At 42.8% G+C, this 18,709-nt stretch overlaps 1 protein-coding gene across 3 annotated transcripts in view; it reads left to right on the top strand.

Moving 5' to 3' along the window:
* The window catches only part of Nr6a1 (nuclear receptor subfamily 6 group A member 1), a 209,277-nt gene that overhangs the window by 159,708 nt on the left and 30,860 nt on the right, over nucleotides 1-18,709 (top strand). For all 3 annotated transcript variants that reach the window (XM_074053226.1, XM_074053227.1, XM_074053228.1), the window contains one exon: nucleotides 13,429-13,671. In XM_074053226.1, coding sequence (XP_073909327.1) covers nucleotides 13,429-13,671 — 243 coding nt within the window. The remainder of the gene's footprint in view (nucleotides 1-13,428; nucleotides 13,672-18,709) is intronic.

Below are 18,709 nucleotides of genomic sequence, written 5' to 3' on the forward strand. Positions count from 1 at the left end.
TGTAAAAACATATAAACAATGGGACTGGCTCAAGTGGTAGAACACCTGCCTGGAAATATATAAACAAAACTAATTCAGTCTTGTAGTAAGAAAAGTCCATTCTGGATACTTTTAAGACAGATTTTGATATTATCTGATTCATTAAAAACAAATGAGAATTAAAAAATCACAAACCCCATTCTTATCTAGAAGTTTCTGAATGGTTTGTAAATGAACTGCATTAGATTGTGCATTTATTTTTGCCCATGAGCATATTGCTAAGGGCAATAGGTAAACGTCAGGTTTACCTAGAAAAGCTTTTGAACCATTAGAACTGTCTAAATACAAAACAAATGGGCTGAAGTGTTTTATTGAATCACCAGAGATGTGCAAGTTAATATGAGTTCAACCACATCTTAGAAAATTGTAGAGGGACTTCATGCATGTCTTGTCTAAAGTCTGTCCTTCCCTCCCTTCCTCCTTCCCTCCCTCCCTCTTTTTGTGGTACTAAGGGTTGAACTTAGCATCTCATGCTTGCTACCACTTAAGCCATGCCCCCAGCCCTTTTTTGCTTTAGTAATTTTTTCGGAAAGGGTCTTGTGTTTTGTTTTGTTTTGTTTTCGTTTTTTTACCCAGGGCCAGCCTCAGACTGCAGTCCTACCACCTATGCCTCCTGCATGACTGGGATTATTTGATGTGTTACACTATACCCAGCATGTTGGTTGAGATGGGGGTCTTGCTAACTTTTTGCATGGACTGGCCTCAATTCATGATCTTTCTGATGTCTGCCTCCAGAGTAGTGTTCAAGGTAATTTCTAAGACTTTTTCTAACTTTTTAGGATCCAGATTAAGTAATACGGGGATAATAATTCCTCTCACAGTTACTGTGATAAACTCTGCAGGCAAAAACTTCTTGTACATTTCATAGTAGATAGTTTGAAAAACCATTGGATGGTTTTATCTCATCTATAAGAATAATCCTTATTGGATGGGATGTAGCTCAAGTGGTAGAACACTCGCCCATCAAGCTCAAGGCTCTGAGTTCAAACCCCAGTAGCACAAAAAAAAAAAAATTCTAGCCTTGACCTTGCATCAATGAGATAATGAATTAAACATGCATAAGAAGTGCAGAAATCTCTAATATCTAGTCAGACACCATAAGGGACATGTTTTGCTCAGTTCATTAACTTATAAAGGAAGACCGTGGCTCGGTTGGTTAGTTAAGTAGGGCAGGTACAGACTTACCTGCATATAAAATGGATAGATTTGCCATGCTGTGGCCAAAGAATTAATGGTCAGGAATGTAGACTCTTTGGGATTATAACCCTAGCTTCCTCCCTTACTAGTTGGATGGCTATTAATGAGTGGCACTTCCTGATGGGAGATTTGTTCTGATGATTCAACATAATAATATATATTGAGTACTTGGCCAGAGCCTGGCATCTAAGTGCTAAACTAGCAGTAGCTAATCTATTGTTTTTCTACATTTTGTTAGAGAAGTTTTCCAGATGCTTCTTTGAAGAGCTATAAGATTGATCTTTTGTACTCTTGAGGAATTCCTTTTTCCATTAGTTCCTTAGTCTCTGACATAGTCATTTTCTGTTTGAAAAAACAAAATATAGGAATAATAATTGTTATGACCAGTCAGAGCAGTCAGGACTCAGCTCCTTGTTCCCATTATTGGAGGAACATGCCCCAGTAGTCTTTCATCTTGATGCAAACTTTTAAAATGACTCTGAAAAAAAAACAGTGTTACTGTCTGATCACTTTCTTAATGGGTCTGTATGTGATTGTTGTTCAGTGAGTCCTTTGCTCATGATCCAGGTACTCCACAAAACGCCATAGGAATGCTTTGTGAAGAGATTATTGAACCACAGTTCTGATATTGGCACTTGGGTAAATGACTTAACACTTTGAGTCTCTGTTCTATTATTATAAAATGGTGATGATTGTACTCACCTATGGGTTTTCAAGATTACATGAGTCCGTGTTATGGTAGATGCTCAGTGAAAAAAAGATGTGGTCTTTGTAGGTAATAATTAAATTATAAGTATTTTTAAGTTTATTGTAGTAAAGTTCTGGTTTATAGTATAATAGCTAATACAGTGTTGAAGGTTTGTTATGGGAAATCAAGCAGAGACATGGGACACTGAGGCAAGGAAGCAACACTTTATTTTGCCAGCACAGACTCAGCGGACTTATGTCCAAAGGCTGAGCCCTGAGAACAAAGGGGTCTCACCTTATATACCCTTCCAAGGAGGTTATAGAGGAAAAAAAAAAAAAAAACCCCAAAAACAAGGTCATATGCAATTCTGTAGGCTACTTCACCTTAGTGCTAGATGCCCTTCTACCCCTACGGCTTTATCTCTCTGCTTTGCCATCCCTTCCTCCCTACTACTTTATCAGAACGCAGGCCGGTCTGTTTTTCTTCTGGTCCTCCTCCCTGCTGCATTATTCCTTCCCTTTGATGCTCAGACCCACCTAGGGTCAAAGAGCATCATCTAGAATTAGAGGTATATATTTCCATAACATCATTACATGGGAGGCCATTTTCCTTTCTGTAGTGTCCTCCATAAAGGTCCTGATGGACTGCAATACCAAATGAATCAGGCAGGGTAATATTAAGCATGCTTCCAGGACAAGGCCCATTGCCCTTATCAGGGTTCTGAAACCATCCAAGGCAGAGAACTATTCTCTAAACAGATCATTGGGATTCCATCCTCTCCAAGTCTGGACGGAGACATGGGCAAGGTTTCCTCATTCTGTCTGTGATTTCTTCTGTGACCTTCCCTTCATCATCAATCTGTAAGCAGCAGTTGTGTATGTTAAATTTTCCACAAACTCCTCCCTCAGAAGCAAGTAAGTAGTCTAAGCTAAGTGGTTTTGATAGATAACATTGCACATTTTAGTACTTTATTTTGCCAGCAAATTAAGAGCTCTTGCGGTTCCATTAGTTATAATTTCAACAACAGCCTGCAGCCTGATGATGCGGTTAAGCATATATATAGGGGTATAATAACCCCAGGACCCATCTTCTGCCCAATTGGCAGGACCATAGTACTGGGTGATTTGCACAAGAGGCCATTCATTATCTTTCCAAGGCACCCCATTTTGGTCGACTTAATTTTTCTACATATATAGGAACTCCCAGTTTTTCACCTTGTCTAGGAGGAAGCAAGAAGAAGGATGGCCTGATTGAGCCTAGTACACAAGACTCAAACCAGCTGCTAGGTAGCACCATATAAGCTTGCTTCCTGCAGATCCAATATAGCCCCCTGGGCGCCTATGTTTGTGGTAAGATTGTTCAAAGCTTTCTGGAGATTAGAAAAGTTGGCCAGTGGGTAGGGCTGGAGTTCTGTGTGGTTTGGAGCTCCCCACCATTGGGTCTCTTGGGCAGTGTCATTGTAAAACTTCTGTTCTAAACAAGTTAAATCCCTTACCAGGGTAGAGAACCGGCCTTTGGGCAGGAGATACAGTGATTCCAATTGATAGAAGGTTTTAGAAGCCAGAGGCTTTTCCTGTGGTTGGGGAAGGTGGTCTCATTAAAGAGCACCCATGGGTCTAGCTCCTTTGCTTCCCATGGCCAGTGGTCTCCCATGTTGGTTCTTCCACAAACTAGCATGAAGTGACATTCAGTGTCTGGGCTATTGATTCAGCCAATGAAAGAAACAGATACAGGGAACTCACTTTTCATTTCCTCATAAAAGGAATGAAAGACTTGGTAAGAGGAACTCTCATGGTTGATAGTTACTCACTTGAGGTGCTGTCGGGTCCCAGGATCATACCCCTTTCCATTTATCTTTATACTGATCATATGTCCCTGTTCCCAATCTGAGGGCTTAAGTATAGTAAAATTTACAGAATTCAATTGCCTAGGGTACAGTGGGGTGTAGGTGTTCCCATGGGGAGGAGAGCTGAGTGTCCCACTGTCTGCCAAGTAGCCCATGAGACACAACTCCAGTAAGTGCAGTAATGCCAACCTGTGCCACCATATGACCTGCCTTGTGGGTCTGGGCACATTGTATTTATCATTTAACATATGGACTCTCTCCCAGGGTAGGCCTCCACATCGGCTGGTATCTCAGCTTATGACTGTATATACACTGACACTGGTTTATCAGGGTTGAATACCTGTGTACAGTTAATGAGGTCCCTAATTCCCCCCCAAACAGTCTCATCAAATCTCTGGACCTCCACACATAGTTCCCGAGGGCTGTAGGTGGGGTAATCAGATATGCTGATTACCATGGGAACACACTGAATAGATGGTACAATTATGACTGCATGACCTGATGATGGTGCCTACACAGGAATAGTAAAGTATGGAAAAGCAAAGTCCTAGTGACAACACTTCCTGCTGAGTGTTATGCATACATAGGTCACAAGATGTGGGCTCTGGGACCATGAAGGGAAACTGGGTCAGTAAAATAAACAGTACTTATGCATCCTGCCCAAAAGAGGTAGAAGAGAGCTAATAAAAACTTTTCACCGTGGGTCCAGTCAACGTGGGTGGTTTCTGCCAATCCTATGGCAAAGATTAGAGTGAGAACTACAGCAATGGATATAGACAGGATGACAATGCATAACAGTAAAATAACCGACACAGACAACAGTTTGTTTATCCCGTTGGATAGTCAACTCCTCAAGCTTCTGCCCTGCGTAGACTAGTCAGCTTCTAGAGTGACTAGAGCAGGGCTGTCATCCTGTTGTTCATGGTCCTCTGCTGTTTCCTGGGAAGCGGAGTCCTGATGATGAAGGTTGCTGACATTCCGGAGGGTGATCTTACACAGCGAAGCCGGATTGGGGATGCACTCCCACTCTAAGAAGGTGGCTTGACTCAGATTAATGGATCCAGGGAACTATCTCTGCTACTTTAACTGCAGTAGTGGTAGACAAAATAAACAACAAAAGGGCTTCCCCAATGAGTCTTTATTGGTTGAACATTCCATTCCTTTACCCAGACATCCCTTGGCCTGTAAAGATGTGTGGGGGTTGTTAGGCTGGTGAGAAGTCTCTCCTGGTCCCAATCATTGATCTTTGAGAGAGTCACCCTGAGGGCCTGCATCTGCTGCCTCAAGGTGAGGTCACCTATTTCCTTAAGGTCCCCCTTTATGCCCTTGATTAAGGGGGATGGGTGTCCATAAAGGATTTCAAAGGGTAAGAGCCCTGTCCACTTCATGGGACTAGACCTAATCCTTAGAATGCTTTGGGAAGTAATTGATCCCCCCTGCAGATGGGTCTCCTGGCACAGTTTTCCTAACTCTTATTTTAGGGTTCTATTCATGCATTCCACTTTTCCTGAAGTCTGGGGGTAGTAGACCATATGCAACTTCCAGGTGATTCCTAGGCCCTTAGCTATCAGCTGTACCACCTCTGCCACAAAGGCTGGCCCAATAGACAGGTGTTTCAGACTGAGGGATGGTTTCCTTTAGCAAACATCTGGCCACCTCCCAGGCCTTTTCAGTCAAATGTGGGGAAGGCTTCCACCCATTCTGAGAAGGTACAAACAAACAGTAACAGATATTTGCATTCTCGAACTTGTGGCATTTCAGTGAAGTCTGCAATTAAGTTTTCAAGAGGAGTTCCACCAACACTGTGGAGGCGCTCTTGGCCCTTGTCTGGGGTTATTTTTGGCACATAGGCTGCATCTCTCACATGCTGCCTTACTTATGCTGGAGAGCTTGGGAACATAAAAATGCTGGCCCAGGATGGTCTCAAGGGCTGTTCTCCCTGAATGAGTTCTTTATGTAGGGGCCAGTGACTCAGGTATGGCAATGCAGCCATCAGCAAACTTCCACCATCCATCCGGTAGAAAATTTCCCTCCTCAGTCTTAAGCCAAGCCTGTTCTTGTGATGTGTACCATGCATCACATTCAGCTAAGGGGCATGGGAACAAGGCAGCTGTCAGAACAGTTGGGGCTGGTCCCCTCGTGAGGGCCACTTGTTTGGCCTCTTTGTCAGCTTTCCGCTTTCCCCAGACAATTGATGCATCTCCCTTCTGGTGCCCTTAACAGTGTATAACTGCCACCCGTTTAGGGACCCACACAGTATCTAGCAGTTCTAGGATTTCCTGCTCATACTTGATATTTTTTCCTCCGGAGTTAATGAGTCCCCTTTCTTTATTATAAGGCCCCATGAACATGAATGGTTGTGAAAGCATATTTAGAGTCAGTGTAGATGTTTACTCACACTCCTGCAGCGAGCTGGAGTGAAGTTTAGCCTTTTGTGCAGACGTCCCAACTGGCAGTGGGCAAGCCTCAGTGACTGAGTCCAAAGTCACCAATGCATATCCGGCAAAGTGTGTGCCATCTCAGACAAAGCTGCTGCTGTGTATGAAATCTTCAACATCCAGATTGCTGATAGGCTGATTGGTTAGATATGGCCAGCTAGAGATAACCTCTAAGCAGTCATGCTCGCAGGGGCCCAAGTCAACTGGCAGTAGAGCGACTGGGTTTAGAGTCTTAACAACCTCCAGCTGGATGCATGGGTTTTCAGATACCATACTCTGGTATTTGCCCATCTGAGAGATAGTCAGCCAATAATTTCCCTTATACTCCATGAGTGTCAGGATGGAGTGGGGAATCAGGACTGTGCCTTCTTGCCCTAGGGTGAGATTGTCTGCTTCTGTCACCAGGGCAGTGGTAACTGCTAGAGCACGCAGGTAAGGCAGCCAGCCTCAAGTTGTTTTGACAAGTAAGCCACCAGACAATGCCAGGAGCCTAGTAACTGAGTCAGGACCCCACTGGCTGTTCCCTTTTGCTCATGGACATACAGGAAAAAGGGCTTTCATCATATCCACAGGCCTAGAGCAGGGGCATTTGTGAGTGCCTTCTTGATTTCCCTAAAGGCTTTCTCTTGCTCCCTTCCCCTATTAAAGGCTCCCATTCTCCCCCATTTATGGTTTCATAGAGGGGTTTGGCTAGGAGGGAGTAGTTAGGGATCCAGATTTGGCAGAAACCTGCAGCTACCAAAAACTCACTAATTTGCTGGCGGGTCTTGGGGTCTGGGATGGAACATACAGCCTGTTTTCTCTCAGGGCCAAGTGAGTGTTGCCCCTGGGACAGGTGAAAGGCAAGGTATTTGACAGTGTTTTGGCAACTCTAGACCTTTTTGCTAGACTTTGTATCCTGCCTCCCATAAAAGAGAAAGGAGAAGGTGTGTCCCTTCCATACAGTCTTCCCAAGTTAGTCCAGCCAGCAGGAGGTCATCTATGTACTGGAGGAGTGTGCAGCTGTGCTGGTCAGCTGAGATGGCTTTTAGGTCAGATGCCAAGACAGTTCCGAAAATAGCGAGTGAATTTTTGAAACCTTGTGGCAACCGAGTCCAAGCTAGTTGCCTCTTTTCTCCAATATTGGGATTTTTCCCATCGGAAGGCAAAAATCGTCTGGCTCTGTGGTGGGGCCAGGTGGATGCAAAAGAATGAGTCTCTAAGATCTAGGCAGGTAAAAAAACTGTGCCTGAGCTGGGACAAGGCCTAAAAGTGTGTATGGATTTGGGACTATGGGGTGCAAAGTGACAGTTGCTGAATTTACTACCTGAAGGCCCTGAACTGGCCTGAAATCCTCAGTACCCAGTTTCTGGACTGGTAATAAGGGAGTGTGTTTCAGTATGACTGACAAGGTCAGAGGATTCCATATTTTAAGAGTCTGTCAGAGACTTTTTGAATTCCAACCTGGACCTTGCAGGGAATGAAGTACTGCTTCTGGCTGACAGAGTGACTCCTGGCTTTAGTTCCACCACTACTGGGGGCACATTTTGGGCCAGACCTGGGAGAGTTATCTTCAACCCATACACCTGGAATCTTGAAGGGAAGCTCAGGAATCTCAGAGGCCTCCCTTCATTGGCATAGAGCTGCCATTCCTCTTTTTGTGCAACCGTGAGGTTTAGAGTCTTTACCTCAGGTCCTCTCAACTTTAATGCTGCTCTGCCATCTGAATCAAAAGTTATCTGTGCTCTCAGCTTCCATAAAAAGTCCCTGCCTATCAGGCCCACAGAGCTATCAGGGAGATAAAGGAATTAATACCTTACTTCATGACTCCCAAGATTGCATCGTCTAGCCATTAAGAAGGGGCAGTGGATCTGGTCTCCTGTAGCCCCAATAATAGTTTTATGCTTGTTAGAATGGGAACCCACTGATTGGGTCACAACTGAATGTTCTGTGCCCGTGTCCACCATGAAATCAGCAGGATGGCCCCCTATTTTTATTTGGACCATAGGCTCCTGGGGGCCCAGTAGAATGGAGACCAGTCTGTCCTAGTCCTCCTCCTCCTCATAGCCCTCTAGGCCTGCCAGACTGACATTGTTTTCTTCCCAGGGACTGGCTCCCCTGTAGGTGGTCTGATATTTTCCTTTGACAACTGGGCCTCTGCCTCTGGTCTGGGGGGTCTTTTGGGAGTCCCTGGCCCATTGGGGACAATCATTATTCCAGGGCCCTTCCTTATGACAGTAGGCACATTGATGTCGCCCTAGTTCCTTCCTAGGACAGGGGTATCCTGGCAACATTTTGTCATCATCCTCAGGGATTGCCTCTGCCCCTGCCTGGATTAGCTCGCCAGGGTCCACCTGACTGTCCAGCAAGGGCTGCTGCAAGGAGATCCACTTTCCTTTTCATCTTCCTGTCAGCCTCCCACCTTGCCTTCTGATCCGGATTGACAAAAATCTTTGTGGCCACCTCCAGAAGCTGGCTAGCATTCATTCCTGAGAATCCTTCCAGTTTCTGCAATTTTCACCTTATGTTCCCCTGGGCCTGACCAACAAAAGTGGCATTAATCTCTGCTTGTTTTTAGTGGCTTCCGGATCAAAGGGGTTTACAAACGGAAGGCCTCACACCTACACTTATAGAACTGGCCAGGATTCTTATCCGGCCCTTGGAGGACCTCTGATGTGCTCATGTTCATGGCCTCCTTCCTTCATGCCCCTCAATAATGCCTCCTGATACTGCTCAAGTTGCCAGTAATCTCAGTCATCATTGGGGTCCCAATGGGGGTCTTTCTCAGGGAAGTGGGCCTGAGCATATGCCAGGGTTTGATCTTCTAACCACTTTAGAGCTGCCAGTGTTATACAGCACCACTCTTCAGTATTAAATAGAGTCAGAAGAAGCTGTCAACAGTCTGTCCAGGTGGGTTTGTGAGTCTGGATAAACTACTCTATTAAATCAATCAGCATCTGAGGCTTTTCCATGAACGAGGGGGTATGATTTTTCCAATTGAGAAGGTCTGTGGTGGTAAAGGGTTGATAGACAAATCTCTGTCCTCTTCCTTGTATTTGGCCTTCCTGGTCATAATACATGGGGCTCTGGGCTTCCCTTGGGCATCTGCAGGGCAGCGAGAGTCTGAGGAGAGGAGGGGGTCCTCAAGGAGACTGGTTAGATGCTCCTGATCAAATGAGAGATGTTCAGTGAGAATTAGTGGACTTGGAGTCGGCATGGAGTCCATAGGACTTGGGGAGGTCAGGGAGCCTGGAGTCCCAGGGGCTTCCAGGCCAGATTTTACAGGTGTGACTGTCCCTTGAGTTTCCTCTCCAATGTCAGAGGTGGGGGTGTGGAACTGTGTACTGGTGGCAGAAGTGGATAAATTGGTACATGGGATGGTGGTATTTCCTAAGGTTCCTCAGCCAGTATAGGTTCCTTTGTTTTCTCCCTTACACTTGGAAGGTGCAGCCATCCTAGCTACCATAATTCTACAGGCCTCTTCCAGACAGGGCCTTAGCCATGTGGACTGGTTGAGGATAGCAGCCTGCCAGCAGTCAATATAGGGAAATTGATCTAGGTGCCCAGGCCTTCCTACAATTGCCCTATAAACTTCATTAACCACAGTTTCATCTAATGACCCTTCTGGGGGCCACCCTACACCAAGAGCAGGCCAATCTACTTCATAAAGGGCCTTAAGCTTGTTAGGAGTTAACTCCATAATTTCCATTAAATCTCTTTTTAAAGTTTTTAACCATACACTCCAAGGGAGTGTTTATACTCTGATTTTCACCCATCTCCTTCTGTTACCAGATGGCAAAACAGACTCAGAGGGGTAGGCATTTTGGAGGAGAGGTAAAGGGGGGCCTCTTCTCTGACACACAAGGGAGAACAATACATACCCCTTATCAGTGGCCTGGATGCTGTTGCCTGGCCAGGAACTACACCTACACAGGGTCCTCACTCCCTTTACAGGGATTTGGTCATCTCTTTGGCTGTAGTGAGTTCGTATAAACAAAGGACTGGAGGCCCTGTTAGGGCTCACCCTTGACCTGTATGAATTCACCACAGACCCATGGATTGGGACTCCACACTCACGTTGCAGTGGGCTGCATCTCAGGCTCATACTTTTACACAGTCTCACATAGCACAGTACTTCCACCCTACACCCTGAACCTGAGAGACACAGTTTCACCCCAAAAGGCGATTACCAAGGTGTCTCACTGGGAGTTGATCAGACTCCCCTTCTGCCTCCTGAGGCAGGCCTGAATTCAAACCCAGGTTTTTACCAGTCTATGGATGGCACTCCCATCACTGGTTCTTGTGCCTCACTGGGTTCTATTGTGTGGCTGAGCACTCACCCCAACTCTCTGGGAGGATAAGTCCCCTTCCAGATCAAGCTGTCCACTGGCACCTGTTGGGATCACTTCTCCAGGCAGGCCGGAGAGCACACCCCTGCAACAATGGAGGTGGAAAGCACCATCTCTGCAATCCCAGCAACCCCCAGAAGTATTATGGGAACTCCAACAGAGACACGGGACACTGAGACAAGGAAGCAGTGCTTTATTGTGCCAGTACAGACTCAGTGGACTCATGTCCACTGAGCCCTGAGAACAAAGGGGTCTCACCTTATAAACCCTTTCAAGGAGGTTACAGAGGAAATAAATAGATAGATAGATAGATAGATTGATTGATTTAACCCATGTATGGTTATATGCAATTCTATAGGCTGCTTCACCCTACTGCTAAGTGCCCTTCTACCCCTATGTGACCCTCTTCACATTTGGATTCTTTAGGTTTTATCTCTCTGCTGTGCCATCCCTTCTAACTTGCTACTTTATCAGAACACAGGCCTGTCTGTTTTTTTTCTGGTCTTCCTCCCTGTTACAGGTTTTTTTTTTTTGGTTTGAGATTTTTTGTAGTTTTTTGTTGGTAGTGGTTCTGGGGATTGAACTCAGGGCCTCCCACATTCTAGGCAAGTGCTGTGTCACTGAGCCACATCCTCCTCCCCTCTAATATTGAAGGTTCTAATTTAAAATTAGAAAATTTAAATTCTTCTACAATTAATTATGATTTTCCAACAGTATTCATACTCTATTTCCAAGCCTTTTCAGCTCCTCCAGCCTAGCACTCTAGGAAATACCATCCCAAACATAGTGAGTGCTGTTTTTATGCCATTCATTTTGCATGTTTAGCTTTACCTTACTTATTTTTTTTAATTTTTAAAAATTTGTTATTGTAACTTTGCTCTAATGTTTACTTTGAACTTCCTTTATGTTTTCAAAAGGAAAAGAATACTTATTACCCCACTGCCATTTTTGTAGGGTATCTTTTCTTTTTACTTAAATAAAGATTTTTTTTAGTTGCTCATAGCAGAAACTTATTTAATTACCTTAAGAAAGAAAAACAGGAAGATTGTATTACAAGAAAATGGAGGTAACACTTTGTTGATTTGCTGTTTGCTTAGTTTAGAAGCCTCAGAAAAGTCTAGGAGCCATAGAGTCCTTAAGAACCTAGGCATTTCCTCTTCCCATGTCTGTCATTCTCTTTTCCTCTGGTTGCATAGTCTCATATGTCTGCTTCTCTCTGCATACTTGCTCTTTGTTGTGTGATTTTTGGACAAGTCTTAAAGTGTGTTTGTTTGTCTTCAAAAAATTGTATATTCATTTTCTGTGCAACTATAACAAATTACCATTTGCCTTAATGCATCAGCAATTTATTCTTTTACAATTCTTAAAGTCAGAAGTCCAAATCAGTATCACTGGACTCAAACTAAGGTGTTGGCCTAGCCCTGATTCCTTTGTAAGCTCTAAGGAGAAGAGAACACATTCTCGTCCAGCTTCTGGAGATTGCTGGCATTCCTTGGCTTGTGGCCAGTTTCTCTACTATTATCAGATCTCCCTCTTACCTATGTCACCATGACTCTCCTTTAACATTGACTTCAAGTTATTTTCTTTACATTTATATCATTATTGCATTAAGTGTGGACCTGTGAGGATAATGAAAATAATAGCTAACTAGAAAATTAGTAAACTAATATAAGAAACTAATATAAATAAGTAATAGCTAATTAAATGTCCATTGTAGCCAAGCACTGGGATGAGTATTTTTATCCATGGTACTTATAATACTCATTTTATAGATAAAAGAGAAATAAGATGGAGAAGTAAAGTAATTTAATTTGCCCAATTCAGCCAGTTGGTACCAGCACTGGGGTAGGATCTCTCTAAATTTAAGGACTCCCTCTTCTTCAAGGCATAATGATTAACACCATCATTATGTCTTGCCTCTCTTGGGGCATTCACCTCTGGTTTCCTGCCTTGGCTTCTGATCACAACGTTCCCTGGAGTTTTCTTGCTGGCTGTGTTTCATACCACAGTTCACCAGAGTGCTTTTTTGTCACATACATGTTCTTTGGGAGTCATGTGGTACTGAGTAAATGCAATTTGAAGAAAAAGGAGAGCTGTTTTCTAGCCTGAGTCTCTTCTTGACTAACTTGTTCGTTGCTATCCAGTAACTTCTTTGGCCATGGAGATTATGCTGGTTTATTTATACCCTAGCCTAGAAGAGGTGTTCTGCTAGTGCCAGGGACCTTTCTTTCTTTCTTTCTTCCTTTTTGTTTTTTTGGTGAGGGAAGGGAGGATCAGTGCTAAGGATCAAACTCAGCCTTGAACTTGCTAATAAGCAAGAGCTCTGGGTTACATACTCAAGCCTACTACCAGGGACTTTTGTTCACAGTTGTATTCATGTCTTGGAAGAGTGTCTGGAATAGAATAGTTGCTTCATAAATATCTGTTGTTTGATTGGTGGCTAGCTTACTGGGCATGGTTTAGACTTCTTCACTCATTAGCAATTACAGCTATCATTTATTGGGTGTATAGCATGTATAGCTAGGCATTTACATAAATAGTCAATAATCTTTACCATCTTTCCACAGGGTGACACTGGTGGGCTGTGGATGAAGAGAAGGGAGAGGGAGTAATCAAAGATATTTCTAGGTTTTTGACTTGGATATTAATCCAAGTATACATGGGAAGGTATATGAGTTCATTTTAAAAAGAATATAGGTCATGTTTATGGTAGCTAGCTGCCTGTGGATCTAGTCCTAGGACAAAGATTCCACATCTTCTCCCAAATTCCCTGTTTCCCAGTTAGCCTGAAGTTGGCTGTGGTCTTTATCTACCCAGAGCAGAGTTGCCTGTTTTAGGAACTGTAGATTTAAAGCCATTATTTCTACTGTGCTCTAACTTGGACATGTTCAGTTTCTGTTCCAGATGATCGAACTGAACAACGAACCTGTCTTATTTGTGGGGACCGTGCTACAGGTTTGCACTATGGGATCATCTCCTGTGAGGGCTGCAAAGGGTTTTTCAAGCGGAGTATTTGCAACAAACGGGTATATCGGTGCAGTCGTGACAAGAACTGTGTCATGTCTCGGAAGCAGAGGAACAGGTGCCAGTACTGTCGCCTACTCAAATGCCTCCAGATGGGGATGAACCGGAAAGGTGAGTGATGCTCAAGACTCTTGCTTCCCACCCTTCACCCATCACTGTGCATTTGTGTCGGTTATTGTATTCTAGAGTTATTAATTTCCCAAGCCTGAACTATATGGCAGGCCTTATACTGTGTACTCATAACCTGAAAATGAATGTGGCTCACTTCCTGTTGGCAGAACTCTTCCAGTCTCTGTTGGAGAGACTGGTATAATGTTAAGGTTCCTATGCACGTGCATGCATAGGCCCTGTGTTACAGGACTCCAGGTAACTGGCATTAATATGTCCCACTAGTTTTTCAAGGAATGATGATAATAAGTAGGAATTTGAATGGAAAGGCATGGACTGGTGGAGTGGCTCAAGTGGTAGAGCACCTGCCTGGAAGGCATGAGGACTGAGTTCAAACCCCAGTGCCATCCAAAAAAAAAAAAAAAAACAGAACCATAAATGGAAAGGCATGAGGCAGAAGGTTCTCTGAATAGGATAATAGGATTTTTTTTTTTTTTTTTTAGAACCACGCATATTCAGAAGCTCGGCATGTTTAGAAGTCTGTGTTAGAAGTTTGGTGAAGAATTTGGGTTTATTAGGAAGCTTCCTTCCTGAGATGACATGAACAGACTAACATTCTAATAAAGATTAATATGGATGGCAGGTTTGAAGGCTGTATTGGGGTAGGAGAAGCAGAAAGCCCACCTAGAAAGGTTTTAGAAACACTAAAAAGGTGCAGAGCATCTGGAGGAGGGGAAAAGACATATTACAGGTGAGAGATGTGGAAGAAACTAAAACATCTTTTGACATGCCATAATCTTGGTGGGCTATTGTGATCTTTTTGGTGGTACCGGGGCTTGAATTTAGGGCCTCATTCTTGCTAGGCAGGCACTGTACCACTTCAGCTGTTCCTAGATACCGTATTGACTGTATCATCCTGGTTATTTAGTTGGAGTGTAAGATTTCTGAGGCTTCCAGCCAAACTCACCTGTTTTTTTTTTTTTTTTCATTTTTCTTTTATTATTCATATGTGCATACAAGGCTTGGGTCATTTCTCCCCCCTGCCCCCACCCTCTCCCTTACCACCCACTCCACCCCCTCCCGCTCCCCCCCTCAATACCCAGCAGAAACTATTTTGCCCTTATCTCTAATTTTGTTGAAGAGAGAGTATAAGCAATAATAGGAAGGAACAAGGGGTTTTGCTGGTTGAGATAAGGATAGCTATACAGGGCATTGACTCACATTGATTTCCTGCAAACTCACCTGTTTTAAGAAGAAAAAACTTAACCTTGTAACTCCTCTAAACATATCCTGGAGAACATGACACATGGAATTTCAGGATTAGCAGGCTGGCTCCATTGCCCAGTGGAGGCTGCTTCTCAAAGAGAAACCCTGCCACCTTCTGGTTGATGCTGAGAAAGCCGGGCTAAAATCACAGTCACCATGAGAGGTATTCTGTATGGAACTGTGGTGGCTGATGCACAATTCTGTGCATTCATCAAAACCCATAAAACTATATACCACAAAAAAGTAAGTTTTTCTGGATATGAAAACTAATTTTAATCAACTAGGATGTGGTAGAGTAGGAGTGGGGGGTGGTGAAGAGATCCAGTACATGCTGTGATGATGAATTAATCTAATTGGTATTAAAATGAATCACATAAACACATTGAGGGGGATAAAGAGGAAAGGAACTGACCTTAGAAAACAATGTTTTGACTATATTTTAAGGTCAAAGACAAATAAAGTACCCTAGTTTGTAAAATTTGTTTGTGTCAAGGCTATGTGTTAGGAATTCTGTCCCTACTTTAATTGCACACTGTAGTTGAAGAAGTAAATATATTATAGATAATGAGGATCAGGTTTTGAATATCAGAGAAAGAAGTTACAAATCAGGAAAGGGGGAGACTAGAATGAATCAGTATCAATGTGGGACTCTTGTTTAAGAAAAGTGGATAGAAGGGAGGGAGGAGGAACACAGGTGTGTGAGTACATGAGTTAGTATGCATTCATGGATTTCCAAGTTCTAGCCATTATGAGAGACTAGAAGTGGTGCTAGTTGCCACAAGCACACCTAGCACTGAGATCTTTTCTTCTAAATATCAATAAAAGGAATTAGGATTCCAAGGGACTAGTTGATTTCAGGACTGCAATAGGGAAAATATGAAATTAGTTTGGAGTATCTTGTGGTGCCAGAAAATTAGGAAGTCCTTAAAAAAAAAAGAAAAGAAAATACATCAAACGGGCTCAGAACTTACCCTGAAAGAGCTTCAAGTGGCCAAAGTTGGAACAACTTGGCCAGCAGAATAATTCTAGTATTACTTTATAATCCCAGAAATAAAATATACATATGTTCATACTTTTAAAAAAATCCGAGTAAATAAACAGAAGTGACAAACCTTCCAGTGACTAAATGTAGAAGGCATGAAGGAAATAGAAAATCATTGTTAGAACACCACAGTACTAACTGCTTTGGGCAAGACCACTGATAGATGCCAACATAAGTGAGCATTGGTTTAAACAAAAACAGAATATTTGTATAGTCTGAACATATTTAGTGATTGCAAAGGGGAAAAATAGTTTCAGCTGAGATGTACGTTAGTCAAGCAGTTAAGGTTATCACTAGTAAAACATTGACTTTATATACACCTGATGATAGGCTGAGAAGGCACGGGTATATACACACAGAGAACTACATTCGTTCTTGGTCTAATAATGAGAAATCAGAAAAGTCCATATTGAGGGGCATTTTTCAACATAACTGACATTCTATAAGATACTCTTGAAAAGTGTCAAGGTCACAGAAGATAAGCAAAGACTATAGAACTGTAAAAGAATGGAGAAGACTTATGGAGACATTGCTACTAAATGCAGTGTGGGATCCTGGATTGGCCTCTGAGCACAAAAAAAGAGCTAAGAAGAGCAACTGTAGAAATCCAAATAAAGTCTTTACTTCTTTGGTTAATAGTCTTGTACCACAGTTAATTTCTTAGTTTTGAAAAATAGTCTATGGATGTAAAGTATTCACAGAAGGGAAAACCTAGGTGTAGAGTAAGTAGAAACCCCATATTGTTTTTTGCAACTCTTCTGTCAAAGTGTAACCTTACCTCAACATTTTACAAAATAACTTTAAAAAAATGTGCTGCCACTGTGATTGATGCTGTCTGTGAGCCAGCCCTCTGTTGTCCTCCTTCCCGAGAGAACTAAATATCTTTCCTAAAAGTTGACTGATTGGGAAATTAATTAGTAAGGCATTAAATGAGCGCTAAAGAAGAGTGCTAAGTGGTGGCTGAGCCCTGTCTGTCTGTCCTCAGGGATCCCCCAGTGCCCTGACATGAACCCTCATACCCATGTTGCAATCTTCAGAATAAAGTTAGCTCCTTACAGTGATTTTCAAGGCATCAGCCACTTCATCCCTTCCCTTCACCTAGGGCTGTTTCTCATCACAATCTGCATTCCAACCCACTTCTCCAAACAGTCCATGTTTTAAGAGGTTTGCACATGTGGTTTCATCTTCCTGGAATGTTTTACCACTCTCTTCATGTGACTAATTATTGTGTACTTTTCTTTCAAGACTCAACTTTTATTTGTAACATCTCTAAGAGGTCTTTGCTGACACATATACCCTTCCAGATGACCCTCCTGTGTTTCCACAGCCTTTGGTACTCTCTGCTTTTCTTTCTCTGTGTCTCCCAGCAGATAACCCAGTAATGGGCTGCTTCCTGATAGGATGAATTGACTGGGATGGAGGGCCATAGCAAGAAGTATGGGGGCAGAAATCTGTTGAGAGAATCTATATTGGGATTCCATGTCAATTAAGTAATTATTTGAAAAAATTAATAATTCCTTAACTTTGTGTCTCAACTTGCTAATTACAGTAATTAGTTCAAAAGTTACAGTTAGCCAGGCATTATGGTACACATCTGTAATCCCAGTGCTCAGGAGTACCTCGAATTCAAAATTCTGCCTGAAAACAACAACAAAAAGTTAAAAAAATCAAGGAAAGCTTCTTCCTTAGAATAGGTGATGCTTGCAGAATGGCATTTTGAGACAGTGATCCTCTGGCATTGAATAAAATGCACCCTAGGATGCAGCACAGAGGCCTGAGGGGAGCACTGAGAAATCTCAGAGGAGGAGGACTGAGCAGAATCTTGAAGAAATCAAAGTTCAGGCTCCTTATAAACTTAAAGGGCTAAGATTTCAAACTTTAACATGATTTCATACTTACAGAAATTTTGTAACAGTAGAACTTTACTTAGTCTTCAAACAAATTCACCAGTTGCTAACATTTGGCCCCATTTATTTTATCACTCTCTTTGCTTGTGTTCTCATGCTCACACTGTTCGCACTGTGTGCGCATGTGCACATGTGTGTACGCTAGCCACTTGGAAGTAAGACCACAGAACTGTACCAAAATCAGGACATTTAACATGATGAAATCCTACTCTCTAATTGCAGGCCTAATTCAACTGTCGGCAATCATCCAAATGTCCTTTATAGCAATTGAATTGTTTTTTCATCAAGGAGCTAATCTAGGATCATACCATACATTTATTTTTTTATGTCTCTTTAGTCTGAAATGGTTCCTCACCTTTTCTTTGGCTTTAATAACATTGTTGATTTTGAAGCAAATAGGAAATTTACTTTGTAAAATACTCCTCAACTTGGGCTTGTCCGTTTCCTCAGGATTAGATTCAGGTTCCTTATTGTTGGGAAGAATTCACACAAACAGTTTTGTATTCTTAGCACATCATCTCAAAAGCAGTGATACAAGGTTGTCCCACCATTGCTGATGCTAACTTGAATTCCATGGTTGAGGTGATATCACCTGGGTAAGGTGGTGGTACCAGATTCTCTACTACTTTAAAGGGTTTTGTTTTGTTTTGTTTTTGTTTTTTTGAGTAGAGGCAGCATATGTAGTTCAAATCTATGTGAGACCACATGACATGCATGTTCAGGCCTGGCAAATGGTTTTGTGTAGAGAGAGTGTAGAGATGTGGGTGGGAATCACACAGGAACTAGAGAAAGCCAGGCCAAGCAGCTTAGACTTAGTTTTTAGGCC

The sequence above is a fragment of the Castor canadensis genome, chromosome 13 (assembly GCF_047511655.1).
Source record: "Castor canadensis chromosome 13, mCasCan1.hap1v2, whole genome shotgun sequence".
Taxonomy (NCBI): domain Eukaryota; kingdom Metazoa; phylum Chordata; class Mammalia; order Rodentia; family Castoridae; genus Castor; species Castor canadensis.